The sequence below is a fragment of the Triplophysa rosa genome, linkage group LG7 (assembly GCF_024868665.1).
Source record: "Triplophysa rosa linkage group LG7, Trosa_1v2, whole genome shotgun sequence".
Taxonomy (NCBI): Eukaryota; Metazoa; Chordata; class Actinopteri; order Cypriniformes; family Nemacheilidae; genus Triplophysa; species Triplophysa rosa.
Window position 1 is genome coordinate 14233401 of NC_079896.1, and position 18201 is coordinate 14251601.

Below are 18201 nucleotides of genomic sequence, written 5' to 3' on the forward strand. Positions count from 1 at the left end.
CTTTTGAATTGTTTTATTGGGTCATGTTTTTAAATGTCGGAACACTACCCTCTTGCTGACAACTGATTAAATGACAAGAAACGCTTATTAACAAGCCAACCGGTGTAAGGCCTTAATGCATGTAACAGCTGCGGGCTAAATAAATGTCTTTACGATCTGATGTGTGATGGGAAAAAGAGGCAAAGGCGAGGTTCGGACTCACTTACACTTAAACAAAATCACTTACATAATGCTGTTATGCATAAGTCCCAAACTAAAACTGAGATAAGTGAATGCGGCCTCGCCTGCCTCGTCAAAATAACCATCCCAAAATACAAAACGTTTTTAACAAACGTGATCGCTTAGCAACCTCTATAAAAAGAAGGCAGTATTTGGTATAGGCTATTGAAGCAGCGCGCCTCGGAGGAGAGTGTTTCTCCTCATCCGGCCTCAACAGACTGAGAAACAAACTTCATTTCGATATGATTTATTTTACTCGACAAAGCACGTGTTTTTTCTATAAAGAAACTCAGTTCGATGTGGATGGAGCGTATTATAACCTAAATATCCAGTGCTTTTGTGTTGCATATAATGTATACGTTCTGCACAGTTAGCCGACTGTGTGTGAACAATGTTTTTATTTCATTTCAAGTTTCGTTGTAATTGAGAATCCGTAAATGTGCATTAAACAGCCGAATCAGTTGCCTTTTATTTTCGTTTGACAATTTAGCTTAAGATGGCTATACGTAGGCTATAGGCTATCCTTTTATCATGAAGGGAAAAACGTTTCGTTGTAATTTGCACATTTGCTGCTCGTTGCTCTGTATTTACCAATAAATAAGTTATAAAAACAGGCCTGTATTTTCCTTTAAAATGCCGTTTTTGTCATAAAAAAATCTATATAATAATAACGTAAAAATAGTTTTTTGTCAGCATTTCCCTTATTGTTTCTGTATGTGAACAGTCTCCATAATTTTTAGATTTTTGATCGTCAAACGCTTATAGCGTTTTATACTGAATGCAGGCAGCAAGTCTATATGTAAATAGAAAAACAAACACGTTCGTATGGGAAATAATTTTTAATCAATAAAAACATACTCACAACAGCCACTGTAGCCTACAGTAAGCAGACTTAGCCTGCAGCTGTTACATGCATTAAGGCCTTACACCGGTTGGCTTGTTAATAAGCGTTTCTTGTCATTTAATCAGTTGTCAGCAAGAGGGTAGTGTTCCGACATTTAAAAACATGACCCAATAAAACAATTCAAAAGGAACGAAGAATATGGTCGGACCGCGGAGTCGAACTCCTGTCGTTAAAAGCGAGACTGTGCTGCTGCCGCGCACGCAGTCCACTCCGCTACCGAGGCTGACAACTTACAAACATGAACGTACACAGAGTCATGAACGTACACACTCTCAAAAACATGCCCAATGGAGAAATATCACACAATGAAAGTCTAAACATGATTCGCAATAAAGTTAAAAACAGGAAACGTTATTCAGATCGACATTCTACTACACAGGTCTTTCTGTTCATTGGAGGGGCTGGACTGTGTAGAAAAGGCGCTGCTGATTTTAATATTATAGAAAACGCCGCATTTTACGGCGTCTTTGATACACGGAAGCGCCGTCTGCATGACCTGCCTTCCGTTTCCATCATACACCTTCCGTTTTCACTATACTCTCTCACACATACATACATTCTTCTCTTACATACATATATTTTCTTCTTACATACATTTATAATTTTTAATACTAAATGTATACTTTGAATACGTTTACATAAGAGCAAAATGTATAAATGTGTGCGTAAAAATATATGAATATAAGAGAAAAACGTTAGAATGTGCGCGTTAAAATATGTGAGCACAAGAGGAAAAATGTATGTGTGTGGAAGGAGAATGTGAGTGTGTGTGAAAGGAGAATGTGAGTGTGAAAGGAGAAAAATGTACGTGTGCGAGAGGAAAAATGTACGTGTGTGAGAGGAAAAATGTACGTGTGTGAGAGGAAAAATGTACGTGTGTGAGAGGAAAAATGTACGTGTGTGAGAGGAAAAATGTACGTGTGTGAGAGGAAAAATGTACGTGTGTGAGAGGAAAAATGTACGTGTGTGAGAGGAAAAATGTACGTGTGTGAGAGGAAAAATGTACGTGTGTGAGAGGAAAAATGTACGTGTGTGAGAGGAAAAATGTACGTGTGTGAGAGGAAAAATGTACGTGTGTGAGAGGAAAAATGTACGTGTGTGAGAGGAAAAATGTACGTGTGTGAGAGGAAAAATGTACGTGTGTGAGAGGAAAAATGTACGTGTGTGAGAGGAAAAATGTACGTGTGTGAGAGGAAAAATGTACGTGTGTGAGAGGAAAAATGTACGTGTGTGAGAGGAAAAATGTACGTGTGTGAGAGGAAAAATGTACGTGTGTGAGAGGAAAAATGTACGCGTGTGAAAGGAGAATGTGAGTGTGTGAAAGGAGAATGTGAGTGTGTGAGAGGGAAAATGTACGTGTGTGAAAGGAGAATGTGAGTGTGTGAAAGGAGAATGTGAGTGTGTGAGAGGGAAAATGTACGTGTGTGAAAGGAGAATGTGAGTGTGTGAGAGGAGAATGTGAGTGTGTGAAAGGAGAATGTGAGTGTGTGAGAGGGAAAATGTATGTGTGTGAAAGGAGAATGTGAGTGTGTGAAAGGAGAATGTGAGTGTGTGAGAGGGAAAATGTATGTGTGTGAAAGGAGAATGTGAGTGTGTGAGAGGGAAAATGTATGTGTGTGAAAGGAGAATGTGAGTGTGTGAGAGGAGAATGTGAGTGTGTGAGAGGGAAAATGTATGTGTGTGAAAGGAGAATGTGAGTGTGTGAGAGGAGAATGTGAGTGTGTGAGAGCGCTAGAATGAATTTCGGCTTGTACGGCCCCTCATACTCTGCTTCAAACTCACACTGATGGCTGAGCCAATGTTGCGTCAGTATGTCAAAATCAAACTTGGACATTAAACTTGAACAACAAAAAGTATTATTACAGTTTTTCCGAAGTGCCTAAACTAGGGCTGTCACGATTATAATCGACTTATCGCGATTGTTTGACCTCATCGCGATGGTATCAGATCATCGCAATTATTGCACATCTCTATAGAAGACACTAGGGGGAGCTGTAGTGCATCTGCATATTGCATATTTTATTGTATATATTGTAACTAAAGCATGGTAATAGTTGTAAAATGTACCACCACAACACAATCACTTAAGAAAAAACAAAGCGTATACCATAAAAATAACCTGCAGTACAATTTAATATTATTTCAGTGTGAAAACCAGTCTACCAAAATCTCATTAACATAGAAGTAAACTTTTATCTAGTCTTGCAAGTGAGAAAAAAACAGACTAGAAGCTTTTCTATGACTGATAGCATTTTAATGGTGGCTTCAATTCACTCCTGATCAATTTACTTAATTTACAAGTATTTGGTGGTTGTATTATTGACAGGTAAAAGCATGATGACTCAATTTTTTCCTATGTATTTCCAAGGAAAAGAACATAGTCTTTATATTCAGAACAATATGGTCGTTTCAACGCTGAATAAAAACGTATGAGAATTAAAAGTAGCTCTAAAACAGACAATTAATCGTCATAATCGCAATGATTTATTAGACAATTAATCGTCAGCCAAATTTCATAATCGTGACAGCCCTAGCCTAAACACATTTTTTGAGTAAATAACAGATGAATAAATGGTTTTGAGAATGTGGGCAACGGCTGCGAGAAACGTTTGAACCATTTTAGTCATAGAAGAACTGTAATGTCATTCTTGTTTGTTTGCTTTAGATATACCATCGATTAAATGTCCATGTCTATCTGTGTGTGTTTGTTTTTTCTTGTGTTGGATAGCTAAAGGTAGGGCAATAGCCATTCCAGTGGATCTGGACTGTCAGGTGAATAATCTGTTTATGAAGTCCAACAACATAGTGCAAAAAACAGCCCTCAGTTGGAGACAGTCCGTCCGCAATGCTACACAAAGAGATTCTGTCCTGACCACCTCCAGAGACTACCGCAACATCATCGAAAGACTTCAGGTGAGCGAGGGAGTGCATTTTTTCTAAAAGAAACTATTGAGGTGCAGTTGCTTGACGTGTTGTCTTGTCAATAACTCACGTTTTCCTGAAATTCCGATTTGTAACTTGTTCTTAATCATTTTACCTCAATGCCTTTGTGTGGGTCTGTGTTTGTGCATTCGTGCATGTGTGCTGCAGGATATTGTGTCTGCTCTGGAGGAACGGTTGAGACCTCTGGTTCAGGCTGAGCTGTCTGTACTGGTGGATGTTCTTCATCGTCCAGAACTGCTGTTCCCAGAGCACACTGAAGCTCACCGCAAGTGTGAGAGTGGAGGATTTATCTGCAAGTACGATGAATACCCTCAATGTCTTGTCAATGCTTTACTTTATTACGACGGTTCTGCTTATAGTATATTATATTGGCACTTTTTACAGGAAGTCTGTTACTGTATGTACAGTTCTCCTTTATTTGTTCAATTTGTGCTACAAAGACAAAAACGTTGTCAAGACTTGTCAACTTTTATTACATAAACTTCAGCAATGATCCATCACAGTTATGTCTCACATGTGCATCCCATTTTTTATTGGAATTATTATTCAGCACACACATATCTTCTCTGCACAGGTTGATAAAACACACCAAGCAACTACTGGAGGAGAATGAAGAAAGGCTTTGCATCAAAGTCCTACAGACACTGAGAGAGATGATGACCAAAGACAGAGGATACGGGGAGAAGGTATTTACAACCACGATAAAACTATAGCATCTCTGTTTCGATAACAACACAGTGGTATTTTAATAAGTGAGGCAGTCAGATGTGATATAGTCTGTCTAAAATCCTGCTGTATTTGTTGTGGCATTAGTCATACATTACACAAACTGTCGTCTGCTGTGTCTGCATGTGTGATCTTAATTGTAATTGACCTATCGCTAAGCCCGGCCCCCTTAGATACTGTCGCTCGCTAACTTGGACAAACACACGGAGTTCGCTAATGTCTTACAATGAGAGCTGTCTGTGTGAAAGCCTTGTCCCGAGAGGTTTTTCACACATTTTGCACACACTTCCGTTGGGGAGCATTCTTGTGGGACTTAAATATATCATGGAGGGATATTTAAAAGATTTTACAATAAATATGGTAGATAACAAGATTCATTTGGAAGCGAGAGTTTGCAGATCACAGTGCAAGTGGGAGAAGCCAGTCGTCATGATTGCAAATGACAAAACTGTTCATGTACCGCAGGGTAAGATTAAATGAATTTACATTTAACCAGTTTAATATGGAGAGGCACTGACATGTAGACCTTCGTTTATGTGTTTTTGACCTGCAATGAACATGACGTGAGAACAGTTAGCTATTTAGGTTTGAATGTTAGCGTGGACTCGCTATCTTTACCGTTTTTAGCCAGTGATACCTTGCTGACGCACATTATGACATTAACGTTCTGCTTGAGCACATGAAAATTGTAAATTAATGAGAGTATGACAACCGATTTCTTTGGGATTGGGATTGAACCAGGTTACTGCGCCCACATTTTGGTGTCTTGTTTAGGTTTAGCAAATGGAATGAAGTAATTTCCATTCCCAATCCTTTCAGGATAGCTGGAATCAGTGATATAAGTACCCGAGGCACATCGTTTTACCATTTTTGTAGCATAAACGCCGTAAAAACGACGAGAGTTTCGGATTTTACAATGCTTCTCTATGGCGCTGAAACCTCAAGTTGTCCAAGTTCCGCTCCCCGTGCAACTGATACTTAGCTGCCATTGGCTCATCTGCGTTTGAGGGGAGGAGCTTAGCGATATACTAAGTCCACAAAAGCATGTTTTTCAGTTGAGTTGAGCTTTCTGTTAACGCAGATGTCACTAATGCTCATTGGCTTCATTTGATAAGTGTTGGCTGTTATTAACCCCACCCCTTCACTCCTCTTTTTCAGCTCATGGGATTTGATGATGAGATGGATGTCACGGAGGTTGTCCTCTTTTCATTCATCCCATTTATCCCTTGTTCATTGCTCTTCTCCATTTCTATCTCCTTTATTTTTTCATCCTTGAGTGCCTCAGTAAAACATTTGTTCCAATCACACATTTGATTTTAAAGTTATGTGGTAAGGAGTTTTATTTTAGGGGTATTATAGAATTACAGAATAAACAGAGTTTTGTGCTTTAGTAAGGCATTACTCCAACTGTGGATATCATATTGCTTTATGCAATATACTAATCTCTATTCTGTTTAAATGTTTGCTTACAAAGATGGAATTAGTACGTTAGGGCCATCTTGACAAGTGAATTTACAAATGCACAAATTTTGACAGATTCTACACAAACCGTGTTAAAATATAACAAACTTTTGATTTATTTAGTTATTTGTTACCACTGTTTAAACCCCATTTCCATTTATATTATTCCATAGTTTTAGAGACTTCACTGTTGTTTTAAAAAGTGGAAAACCAAAAATAAAGAATAAGTCAATTCTCTTTAACCGTTGACTGGTAGTGTACTAGCAGTAACAAGATGCAAATGATCAGTGTCCAGGATGTAATGTGAACAAAAGGCTATTCTGTACATAGTTTGCCCACTGCCATTTCTGTTGTTCTGATCTTTTCTTATTAATTTTAATAAGTTATAATCTGCTTGCACTGAGTAATGCATGCATGCCATTAAAAACGGAAAAACTGTCACAATTAAAACAATGAAATTCATCACCGAAGTTATGAGCTTGCTGTTGGGATGGTGTGTGAGATTGCTGCATGATGACTCTTTACTAACTTTGAGTTAGTGTTCTGTTGTCCACTCTGCTCACTCACTCAGGTGGTGGATGACAGTCTGCCACCCAAACAGCTGGAAGAACGGAGGAGGGTAGGTCACTCTGATTCCACTTCACTAACATCACGCAACTCTCAAATGATGCTCCTCTAATTTGCCATCTTGGTTTTCTGCACAAGCATGTACAGCATGAGCACAAAATAACAATTCTCCCGCAAATTTTCTGAAAGATAAACATTTCTCAGTGAGAAGCATTGGATCTTTGACAGTACAGCTGGATAGTAGATAATGTACATAGAGCAGTAGTTTTACCCAGTGCAGTACAATTTCATTTTAAAAGTAAAGTTTACCCCCCCCAAACAAAAATCTGCGATGTATTCACCCTTGTGTCATTTAAAACCTGTATTTGACTGTGAAACACAAAAAAAGGTAATTGCAGGAATGTCTCCAAAGCATCTCTACATCTCTACATCAGCCTTATACTCCCTGATGATGCTGCCTAAGAAAAAGCAATAGGATTTAATATTACTGCGAAATAAAGACACGCACTAAACAATCTCACAATCATCACAGGGGGAAGCGTTGCGGCAGCTGCTTGTCAATCGTTACTATGGCTTCAAAAGTGGTGGGAGGAGGGAGAGTCTGACTACCTTCTGTAACCCCGCCCTGACCCCTGTAGGACCAATCAAGAACCAGCCTGGTAGGTTCACTTTCCTAATTTTCCTCCTGATGTCATGTACTTAACATCTGTTCATATGACTTTAGGGGGTTTGAGCAGGGCTGAGATGTCATTGATGGAGGTGCAGTGTCATCTGGACCGTGAGGGGGCGTCTGACCTGGTCATCGATCTCATTATGAATGCAACCAGTGACCGTGTCTTTCACGAGAGCATCCTATTGGCCATTGCACTGCTGGAGGGAGGGAACACCACCATACAGGTCAGTCACTCAGAATGAATGTGACAAAATTGAATACTGTAAATACAAAATCGGTCTATATTGGGATATTGAATAGCTTCATGCATAAATGTTCATATTTGATGGTAGATTATAAATGAGTAGAAAAATCTCCAAGTTGTGCTTTATAATTAATAAACATTGAAATAATTGTATGTCATTGCAGCATTCCTTCTTCAAACGTTTAACAGAAGACAAAAATTCAGAAAAGTTTTTTCGAGTTTTTTATGATCGAATGAAAGCTGCTCAGCTGGAGATCAAAGCCACAGTTACAGTCAACACCAGTGACCTTGGCAACAAACGTCGTGATGACAGTGCTCCAGACAAAGATACCCCACAACGTCGAAGAGGTCCCGCTTGTGATATTTGTCTGTAATCTATAATAGTCATGTGGGTCAATGACAAACAAGAATGTTCAAGATGAAGAAAAAGAAACGATTCACACGACACGTGGTGTAACCATAACACCCTTCCCATTAAAATGCTAAAATCATATTTTTTATAAATAAATGCTGGGATACACAAGAAAATAAGCATTACATCATTGACCCATATGATGTTATGAACTTGTGTACTAGTAATATATGATTATATTTAGAATTAGAAACAAATGTATAGTATAATGCAATGCAAGTCGCTTTGAATAAAAGCGTCTGCCAAATGCATAAATGTAAATGATTATAATAAAAACCTGTTAATACGGTTCAACTCAAATCTTTATCCTCTTCAGGAAAAGATTCAGGTATCGTGGTGACGGATGATGCTTGTGAGCAGCTCTTGGAGGCATCTGCTGTGACTAAAAAGGCCTTTAGTTCATATCGGCGAGATGCTGATCCTGAAGAGGCTTTCGCCACTGCTGATGGAGACAAAGGGGGCGGAGATAAAGGAACGGAGCAGGGGGAGATGAGCCCCGTCATTCTCATCATGCAACCAATCCTGCGCTTCTTACAGCTACTGTGTGAGAACCACAACCAAAACCTGCAGGTGGGTCTTGTATAAATATGAGCTGCAATTTACGGGGACAGTTCACCCAAAAATATAATCCTGTCATTATTTATTCACTCTATTTTTGTTCCAAATTTGGAGAAATTCCTGTTTTTTATACACTACACTGGGAGATGTAAGGGCTTTAGTCACCATTCACTTTTATTTTATGGAAAAAAGATGCAGTGAAAGTGAATGATGACTGATGTTGTCAATCACTAACATTCTGTCTCTTGTGTGAACTATGACTTGAATGACCTGTATGACTGACACAAGTGTATATTTGGACTGGTTAGTCGTAATATGTCTACCCAAAACCTTTTCTTCCTGGCAGAACTTCCTTCGTTGTCAGAACAATAAGAACAACTATAACCTGGTGTGTGAGACCCTGCAGTTTCTGGACTGTATCTGTGGCAGCACAACAGGAGGTCTTGGGCTTTTAGGTCTCTATATCAACCAGCACAATGTGGCTCTTATTAATCAAACTGTAGAGAGTCTCACTGAATACTGTCAAGGACCTTGTCATGATAACCAGGTACGTAACATATACGGTAACTGAATGTGACATGTCACATTGTGATTACAATCATCAAAACCACATAATACCCCCTTTTTTCTGTATTGCATGCATTGAAAGTCATACAACTCATTGAATGATGATTGAATGTTACTGTGTTTGTGTGTCACTGTGCAGAATTGCATCGCCACCCATGAGTCAAATGGCATAGACATCATTATTGCCTTGATTTTGAATGATATTAACCCCCTGGGCAGAAAACGAATGGACCTGGTTCTGGAACTAAAGGTTATTGGCTTTTTTCTCTCTCCAATGACAAGACAAAATGCGGTTGTTTCAATGAAACTTCTCCGTTATGACATTAGATTTGACATTGAAAAGTCATATACAGTATAGAGCACTTTGCAAGATGTAAACACAGAAGCACGTCCGGTTTCCTAATCTAATTATAATTATATAAAAAAAGAATCTAATCTATATCATTATTATCCTAAATATATTTGTTTAACATTTTGATTTGGTTTTAAACGTTCTGTTGGTTGTATTTTGTTCAAGCATTGTAGTGCATTTTGGGTAACTGACAGTATGTATGTTGTTGCTTTAGTGAGTCTAAGATCCTCATAAGCAGGTGTGTAGTATATATATGTACATTTTATATAACATTATTTGTATTTTTCCTTCAGAATAATGCATCTAAGCTGCTACTGGCCATCATGGAGAGTCGCCATGACAGTGAGAACGCTGAAAGAATCCTGTACAACATGAGACCGAAAGAACTGGTAAGACTTGTAAAGGGATAGCGCACCTAAACATTCTGCCACCAATCATTCACCTTTGTGTTTTGTCGAAGAAAAGAAAAAGTCATACATGTTTGAAGTCACCTGGTATTCCTAATTTACAAATTTCTTGAGGCTGTATTTTGTCAGTTTTTTCTTGGCCACATAGTCAAACAATAAGTAACCGCAAGTGTGTGTGTTCCTATACTAGGTGGAGGTGATGAAAATGGCCTACCAGCAGGGGGAGACTGAGTTTGAGGATGAAGAACAGGAGAATGGAGAAGACCATGCTGCCTCACCCCGCAACGTTGGACACAACATTTATATCCTTGCACATCAGGTCCATATGTCCACCTATTAAACATATTACAGCATAAATATCTCTTGTTTTTAAATATAAAAATGCTCTGTTATTGCTAGAATACGCATTTTTAACTGTGCAAAAATAACGCGATTTACTGACTTCATCTACAGCTGTCCCGTCACAATAAGGAGTTGCAATTACTACTGAAACCAAGCGGAGAGGACCAGGCCCTGGAGTATTACACTAAACACACAGCACAAATAGAGGTAACACATGCACACAGTGTTAACATTTTTCATAAATTCATATCGTTTTCTTAGCTTTTTGTTTAAATATCAAAGCACTACTAAATACATTTACTGTACAATACCCCCTCCCCCAAAATCTTTATGATAATTAAATAAACACATAATTACCAAAAAAAATTAAATAGGATAAAATAAAAAGTTTGGATAAAAGCCATTCTGGGAAAATTAAAACGCACACAATTTAAACACAACTTAAAAATCCTGAATCATGCATGTTTATGAAACTTAACTTGCATCTGTGTCTTTGCATATGTTCCTTTGTGTATGTTTGTGGATGTGTGTACTGTACATACAGATAGTCCGCCAGGATCGCACTATGGAGCAGATAGTGTTCCCTGTACCAAACATCTGCTCATTTCTGACCAACGAGTCTAAGCTGCGTGTGTATTACGGCACCGAGAGAGACGAGCAGGGCAGCAAAATCAATGATTTCTTCTTGCATGCAGACAATCTATTCAATGAGATGAGATGGCAAAAGAAACTGAGAGGTATGGATGTGTCTCTGTGCTTTTGTTAGTCCGGTTCTTCTTGTGGATCATGTCATCGCTGTCAAAATAAGAACAAAATGATTCATATTTAATATTCAAATATAAGACACAGCAGGTTTAAGAAATAAAACTCAAACATACATGAATCTAATGCTGTACAGTATTTGTGAATATAATGTGGAGCAATTTCTTGTTAAAGTGATAGTTCACCCAAAAATGAAAATTCTGTCATCATTTACTCACCCTCTTGTCATTTCAAACCTTTATGACTTTCTTTCTTCTGCAGAACACAAAAGAAAGTATTTTGAAGAAAGTTGGTAACTGAACAACACTGGCCCACATTCACTTCTAGTGTATGGACAAGTGAATGGGGGCCAGTTAACAATATTTTTCAAAATATCTTATTTTGGGTTCTACGGAAGAAAGAAAGTCATACAGGTTTGAAATGACAAGAGGGTGAGCAAGTGATGACAGAATTTTTATTTTGGGGTGAACTATCCCTTTAACTGTGTTCTATATTTGTTAGTTGTACTTTTTACGTTTTCTCACAATGTGCAAAACTATTTTTGAGAATCGAAACATTGTATTTTATGAGCATGTTTATTATACATTTTATGTTTTTTGTACTTAAGGTGGTTTTGTACATATATTTTTTTAACTGTATTATTTTTTTAAACATTTTCAATCCCTCCTGTTTTTAGCTCAGCCAGTTCTGTACTGGTGCAGCCGGAACATGTCGTTCTGGAGTAATGTTTCTTTTAACCTGGCTGTTCTCATTAATCTGTTGGTGGCGTTCTTTTACCCTCTGGATGGCACGAGCGACAGTAAGTTCCTCTCTAATACCTCACTGTTCAGTCCATAAGTACCATAAGACTTTTTTTTGGGTGGGGGTGGTGGTTACTCTTGCAATATACAATTTATACAAAATACGCAATATATTTGATCATAATATGCATAATTATATACTATTTATTAAAAACAGGCTTACATAAAAGAACAGGCTTCTTTTACTGTACTTTGGATCAAATCAATGCAGGCTTGGTGAACATAAATTACTTTTGAACAGTAGTGTACGTCCAACAGAATAATTCTAGCATTATTTATTAATGTAGTATTTACTATTACTAAATTAATGTCTAAACCACTGGCAACAAAAGTGAGTACACCCCTAAGTGAAAATGTCCAAATTGGGCCCAAAGTGTCAATATTTTGTGTGGCCACCATTATTTTCCAGCACTGCCTTAACCCTCTTTGGCATGGAGATCACCAGGGCTTCACAGGTTGCCACTGGAGTCCTCTTCCACTCCTCCATGACAACATCATGGAGCTGGTGGATGTTAGAGACCTCGTCCACCTTCCGTTTGAGGATGCCCCACATATGCTCAATAGGGTTTAGGTCTTCACTTTCACCAGCTTCTTTAGCAAGGCAGTGGTCGTCTTGGAGGTGGGTTTGGGGTCGTTATCATGTTGGAAGACTTCCCTGCTGCCCAGAGTCCGAAGGGAGGGGATCGTGCTCTGCTTCAGTATGTCACAGTACACATTGGCATTCATGGTTCCCTCAATGAACTGTAGCTCCCCAGTGCCGGCAGCACTCATGCAGCCCCAGTCCATGACACTCCCACCACCATGCTTGACTGTAGGCAAGACACACTTGTCTTTGTACTCCTCACCTGGTTGTCACCACACACGCTTGACACCGTCTGAACCAAATGAGTTTATCTTGGTCTCATCAGACCACAGGACATGGTTCCAGTAATCCATGTCCTTAGTCTGCTTGTCTTCAGCAAACTGTTTGTGGGCTTTCTTGTGCATCATCATTAGAAGAGGCTTCCTTCGGGGATGACAGCCATGCAGACCAATTTGATGCAGTGTGCGGCGTATGGTCTGAGCACTGACAGGCTGACCCCCCACCCCTTCAACCTCTGCAGCAATGCTGGCAGCACTCATATGCCTATTTTCCAAAGGCAACCTATGGATATGATGCTGTGCACGTGCACTCAACTTCTTTGGTCGACCATGGCGAGGCCTGTGCTGAGTGGAACCTGTCCTGTTAAACCGCTGTATGGTCTTGGCCAACGTGCTGCAGCTCAGTTTCAGGGTCTTGGCAATCATCTTATAGCCTAAGCCATCTTTATGTAGAGCAACAATTCTTTTTTTCAGATCCTCATAGAGTTCTTTGCCATGAGGTGCCATGTTGAACTTCCAGTGACCAGTATGAGAGAGTGAGAGCGATAACACCAAATTTAACACACCTGCTCACCATTCACACCTGAGACCTTGTAACACTAAAAAATCACATGACACCGGGGAGGGAAAATGGCTAATTGGGCCCAATTTGGACATTTTCACTTAGGGGTGTACTCACTTTTGTTGCCAGCGGTTTAGACATTAATGACTGTGTGCTGAGTTCTTTTGAGGGGACAGCAAAGTTACACAGTTATACAAGCTGTACACTCACTACTTTACATTGTAGCAAAGTTTAATTTCTTCAATGTTGTCACATGAAAAGATATAATAAAATATTTACAAAAATGTGAGGGGTGTACTCACTTCTGTGAGATACTGTATATACATACTGTATATAATATACAGTATATATACTCATACATACTCTGGTGTGTTTCAGGTCCACTGGATCCCTCTCTTTCTCTCCTGCTGTGGGTGTGTTTGTTGGGGTCATTGGGTTTCGTTCTGATGTCACCGAGGCCAAACGCAGTGAGAGTTCTCGTCATCTCCACCGTTCTGCAGCTCGGGTTCTCTGTGGGACTGCAGCATATGCTCACGCTTCTGGGAACTTTTAATGTAGGAATACAAACACATATGTTTGCACAAATATGTATTTGATGCTGTTGACACACGTTAATGTTTTGTGAAACTCTGTACCTGTTTTTGTTCTGTTCAGGTGTGTAATAAGATAGTGTTCATGTTGAGCTTCGTGGGTAACCGTGGGACATTTACCCGTGGTTACCGGGTAATGGTGATGGACAGAGAGTTCCTGTTTCATCTGCTGTATCTTCTCATCTGCACACTGGGACTTTTTGGACACGTCTTCTTTTATAGTCTACTGGTCTGTCTGAACACTTTTAGATGAATTTTTTAACAATGTTGCACTAATATATGTCTAAACAGAACATACCAGTTATTAACATGCTACAATGTTACATTACCATTTGAATGTGTGTGTGTGTGTGTAGTTGTTTGACCTGGTGAACAGGGAGGAGACTCTGTTGAACGTCATCAAGAGTGTCACTCGAAATGGCCGTTCCATCGTGCTGACAGCTGTCCTGGGCCTGATCCTGGTCTATCTCTTCTCTATTGTGGGTTATATGTTCTTTAAAGATGACTTTATTCTGGAAGTAAATCGCATCCCAAACAGCACCCTGGGTAACACATATGAATACACAGATATACACATATCACAAAGCAAAACACAAAGTAGGGTTTAAACTGCTTTGAATGTTTTCTCTTGTGTTTGTATGTGTGGTAGAAGAGGGGGTTCATCTGGCCTCCAGTTTTCTGCCTGAGGGGGTCTGCAGTTCAAAAAATGGATCATGTCTGTCTGTGGATGTTGATGAAGGTACTAATCTAATTATATAATTCCTTTGTTGATATTTACATACTGTCTAACAGTAGTTGTTAGATATAATGAACTCAGCAGTGGCTTTATTCAACGGTGTTAACCGTTGTTTACATTGTGCCTTTGTGTGTGTTTAGATGATGTAGAGCGTGCGTGTGATTCTCTATGGATGTGTATGATTACTGTGTTGAGTCATGGTCTCAGAAGTGGTGGTGGAGTTGGAGATGTTCTGCGCAAACCATCCAAAGAGGTACACACCAATTTTTTATCTTTTACTAGTGGTGTTTATCACGTCAAGTTTCCTTTTACTTTTTACAGTTAGAAATTTAAGTATTACAGTTGAACTTTATGAGTGTTAAACTTGGATTATTCAGAGTGCTTTCTGAGGAGAGATGCCCTTTACTTAGACTTGAAATTGTCCAAACCCCTGGGTTGTTTGAACTTTTTCTCCCTTAGTTCTGTTTGTTTGGGCATATATGAACTCGCCAATCATTTTAGGATCTGCACAAAAAAAAACACGTCATTTGTTTCCAACAATTTATACAATTGTTTTAATAGAGCTTGCTATACAATATAAATTGTGCTGTTTCATTAGAACTCTTAAATCGCCTTAAGAAACTTATTTGAAAGGAATCTTTTGAAAGCACAGTGGAAATGATTCAAGATATATATACTGTATATACTGTATATTTATCACCATGAAACGTGTCTGAAGTATTTAGTTTGGGAAAAAAAACAATACACAATAAGAGTACAAAATGTGGTAAACATAATAACTGTTAGAATTTTGAGGGGGTCCTAGGAAAATTTTCTCAACTTTAAGAAAAAAGTTTGAGAAGCCCTGCTTTAAACAAAGTCCATGACTGTATGTGTGCAGGAGCGTCTGTTTGCCGCACGGGTCGTGTACGACCTGCTGTTCTTCTTCCTGGTGATCATCATCGTGTTAAATCTGATCTTTGGTGTCATCATTGACACGTTCGCTGACCTCAGAAGTGAAAAGCAAAGAAAAGAGGAAGTCCTGAAGACCACGTGCTTCATCTGCGGTGAGACAGTCTTTTACATGAATGTATTTGGCAGGTGCTTTAATGATCCATACAGTGCATTTAAGTTATAAATACTTTTGATCAATTCCCTGTGTTCTCTGGAAACCAAACCCATGATCTTATTGTTGCCATGTTCTGAGCTACAGGTGGACTACAACAAAAACCTGCTGTATATAAGTTTACATGCTTCAGAAATATACATTTTAAATCACTCATTTGTGTATCTTTAGGTCTGGAGAGAGATAAGTTTGATAACAAAACAGTGACATTTGAGGAGCACATCAAGGAAGAGCACAACCTGTGGCACTATCTGTTCTTCATCGTTCTGGTGCGGGTCAAGGACTCCACGGAATACACAGGCCCGGAGAGCTACGTTGCTCAGATGATCAAGGTGAGAACATACATGGCGAATATAGATACTGGGGTTTCTGAATTGAGTTCTTGCAGCAACTCAACTCTGCACATGTTAACATGATATGATCTCACTATGTAAATGTAACAAATTGCTGTTCGATTTTGATTGAAAATAAAAAAAGAGAACATTTTATGCCTCGTTTCCACTGAGCGGTACGGTTCAGTACAGTACAGTTCAGTACGGTAAGGTAAACCCTGATCCCGCTTGCGTTTCTGCTGCCTACAGTACCCTTACTTGATAGGCGTGGTGTATGCCAGAAAGTAGCGATCAACGTCATTCTCGCGCGAAGTAGAAAGCCGTATTTAAAAATGGCGCCTTTTCTGTTTTCATTCCCCTTTTAGCACGCGCAAGTGACGATTCTCTCTCATCCAATCAGCATTCTGCAGTGAGTATAGCTCCCCCTTTAGGTTCCGGTACTATTGGTACTACTGTGCTAGATGCCCTTACGAAAGGGTGCCAAAAAAGTGGTATGGTACGGTTCGCTATTTTTGTAATATTCCCAGTGGAAACGGAAATAATTGTGTCCCATACTGAACCGTAGCGCTCAGTGGAAACAAGGCATTATAGTCACTTTTATAGTGCATGGATTAAATGTAACATTTTTGTTCTTTTTCAAAGCATGTTCTTGTACATTTTTGCATTTGGCAGACGCTTTTATCCAATGCGACTTACATTGCATTATATTATGCATTTGTATCAGAGTACGTGCAATCCCTGGGAGCGAACCCATGACCTTGGCATTGCTAGCGCCATGGTTTAACCACTGAGCAACAGGAAATATATATAACAGGTGTTTGGTTTTTAAATTTAACCCTTGCCTGGGCACTTTCTTTCACCTTAGGAGCACAATCTGGACTGGTTTCCACGTATGAGAGCCATGTCACTGGTCAGCAGTGATGGTGAGGGTGAACAGAACGAACTGCGCAGTCTGCAGGAGAAACTGGAGTCCACAATGAGACTGGTGTCCAATCTGACCAATCAGCTCACTGAACTCAAAGAGCAGGTGCTTATTTATTCATGTGACATTTAAAGTGACATAACGAAACTACGACAATACTTAAAAGTGTACAACAACACTGATTAACCGTTGCCAGATGTTTGCCCTCTGTTTTGAATAATTGCATTTTCATACATTTTCTCAGATAAAAGATAAATACATCACAAACTGGATGCTTGGAATTACAAGGGCTGTCTTTAAAGAAAGCTATTATAGGCTTTGTTTTTAAGTACCATCTCTTGTTCGCTAGATGACTGAACAGAGGAAACACAAGCAGCGGATTGGTCTGCTGGGAAACCCCGCCCACTTCAACATCAATCCACAGCAGCCAGCGTGAGAGGCCTCTAAGGACAGACTGACATAAGTGAGCATCAAGCTTGTGTGCACATTTACAATGGAAGCGCATACCAACGCAGCTGTATAAACGGTGTGCTTAGCATGAAATGTAGTTGACTCCCCTGAGAAGTGTAAACACCGGAGTACGCGTTCTGACTTGGCAACGTTGGCTCAAGTTTGAGGTATGACCATCTGTCGCATAACCAGTGCCACACGGGGGAGTGTTCTGTTTGGTGATGCTAGCGGCACAGAAATGACACACACTACCTTAAATTTGTCATCAGTGTGCACTTAAGTCACTTGATGACATTTGCGCTTTATTGCTGGCATGGGTGCTGTACTATCATTTTAATTTTAAGCACTGACGTTACACTTTATATAAATGTTGCACTGTGTTCGAGTATTATAGGATCCTTTCACATCATCATACTATCAAGGGTTTGTCAGAAATGTCCTTTCAGTTTTCCTTCCACCTTTTTATAACTAATAATGGACTGTTTGAGTTTTTTATATCATGTGTGAAATTTCAATATTTTTGTGTGTATTTATTTTGACTTGCAGATGGGACTATTTTAAGAGATTTTATTACCAGGATTGGCATCCGTGCAAAAGAAGAATAAAACCTACATATTCAAATTTTCGTTTAAATTCATATTTTTATGCCTGAAAATCAACCACAATCAAAACAGCAGGGTGGTGTGAACATGCTCGCCATAATCTC

General features: G+C 39.2%; 1 protein-coding gene across 1 annotated transcript in view; it reads left to right on the forward strand.

The window, feature by feature from the left end:
* The window catches only part of itpr1a (inositol 1,4,5-trisphosphate receptor, type 1a), a 42899-nt gene extending 24781 nt beyond the window's left edge, over nucleotides 1–18118 (forward strand). The window contains exons 38-62 of the mRNA XM_057337884.1: nucleotides 3852–4036; nucleotides 4214–4362; nucleotides 4641–4752; nucleotides 5951–5986; nucleotides 6825–6872; nucleotides 7353–7479; nucleotides 7545–7717; nucleotides 7902–8085; nucleotides 8466–8719; nucleotides 9054–9254; nucleotides 9414–9524; nucleotides 9920–10015; nucleotides 10224–10352; nucleotides 10487–10582; nucleotides 10920–11112; nucleotides 11814–11936; nucleotides 13739–13914; nucleotides 14015–14179; nucleotides 14307–14496; nucleotides 14600–14689; nucleotides 14827–14939; nucleotides 15567–15732; nucleotides 15963–16123; nucleotides 16989–17150; nucleotides 17395–18118. Coding sequence (XP_057193867.1) covers nucleotides 3852–4036; nucleotides 4214–4362; nucleotides 4641–4752; nucleotides 5951–5986; nucleotides 6825–6872; nucleotides 7353–7479; nucleotides 7545–7717; nucleotides 7902–8085; nucleotides 8466–8719; nucleotides 9054–9254; nucleotides 9414–9524; nucleotides 9920–10015; nucleotides 10224–10352; nucleotides 10487–10582; nucleotides 10920–11112; nucleotides 11814–11936; nucleotides 13739–13914; nucleotides 14015–14179; nucleotides 14307–14496; nucleotides 14600–14689; nucleotides 14827–14939; nucleotides 15567–15732; nucleotides 15963–16123; nucleotides 16989–17150; nucleotides 17395–17481 — 3527 coding nt within the window. The 3' untranslated portion in view covers nucleotides 17482–18118. The remainder of the gene's footprint in view (nucleotides 1–3851; nucleotides 4037–4213; nucleotides 4363–4640; nucleotides 4753–5950; nucleotides 5987–6824; nucleotides 6873–7352; nucleotides 7480–7544; nucleotides 7718–7901; nucleotides 8086–8465; nucleotides 8720–9053; nucleotides 9255–9413; nucleotides 9525–9919; nucleotides 10016–10223; nucleotides 10353–10486; nucleotides 10583–10919; nucleotides 11113–11813; nucleotides 11937–13738; nucleotides 13915–14014; nucleotides 14180–14306; nucleotides 14497–14599; nucleotides 14690–14826; nucleotides 14940–15566; nucleotides 15733–15962; nucleotides 16124–16988; nucleotides 17151–17394) is intronic.
* The last annotated feature ends 83 nt before the right edge of the window (nucleotides 18119–18201 follow it).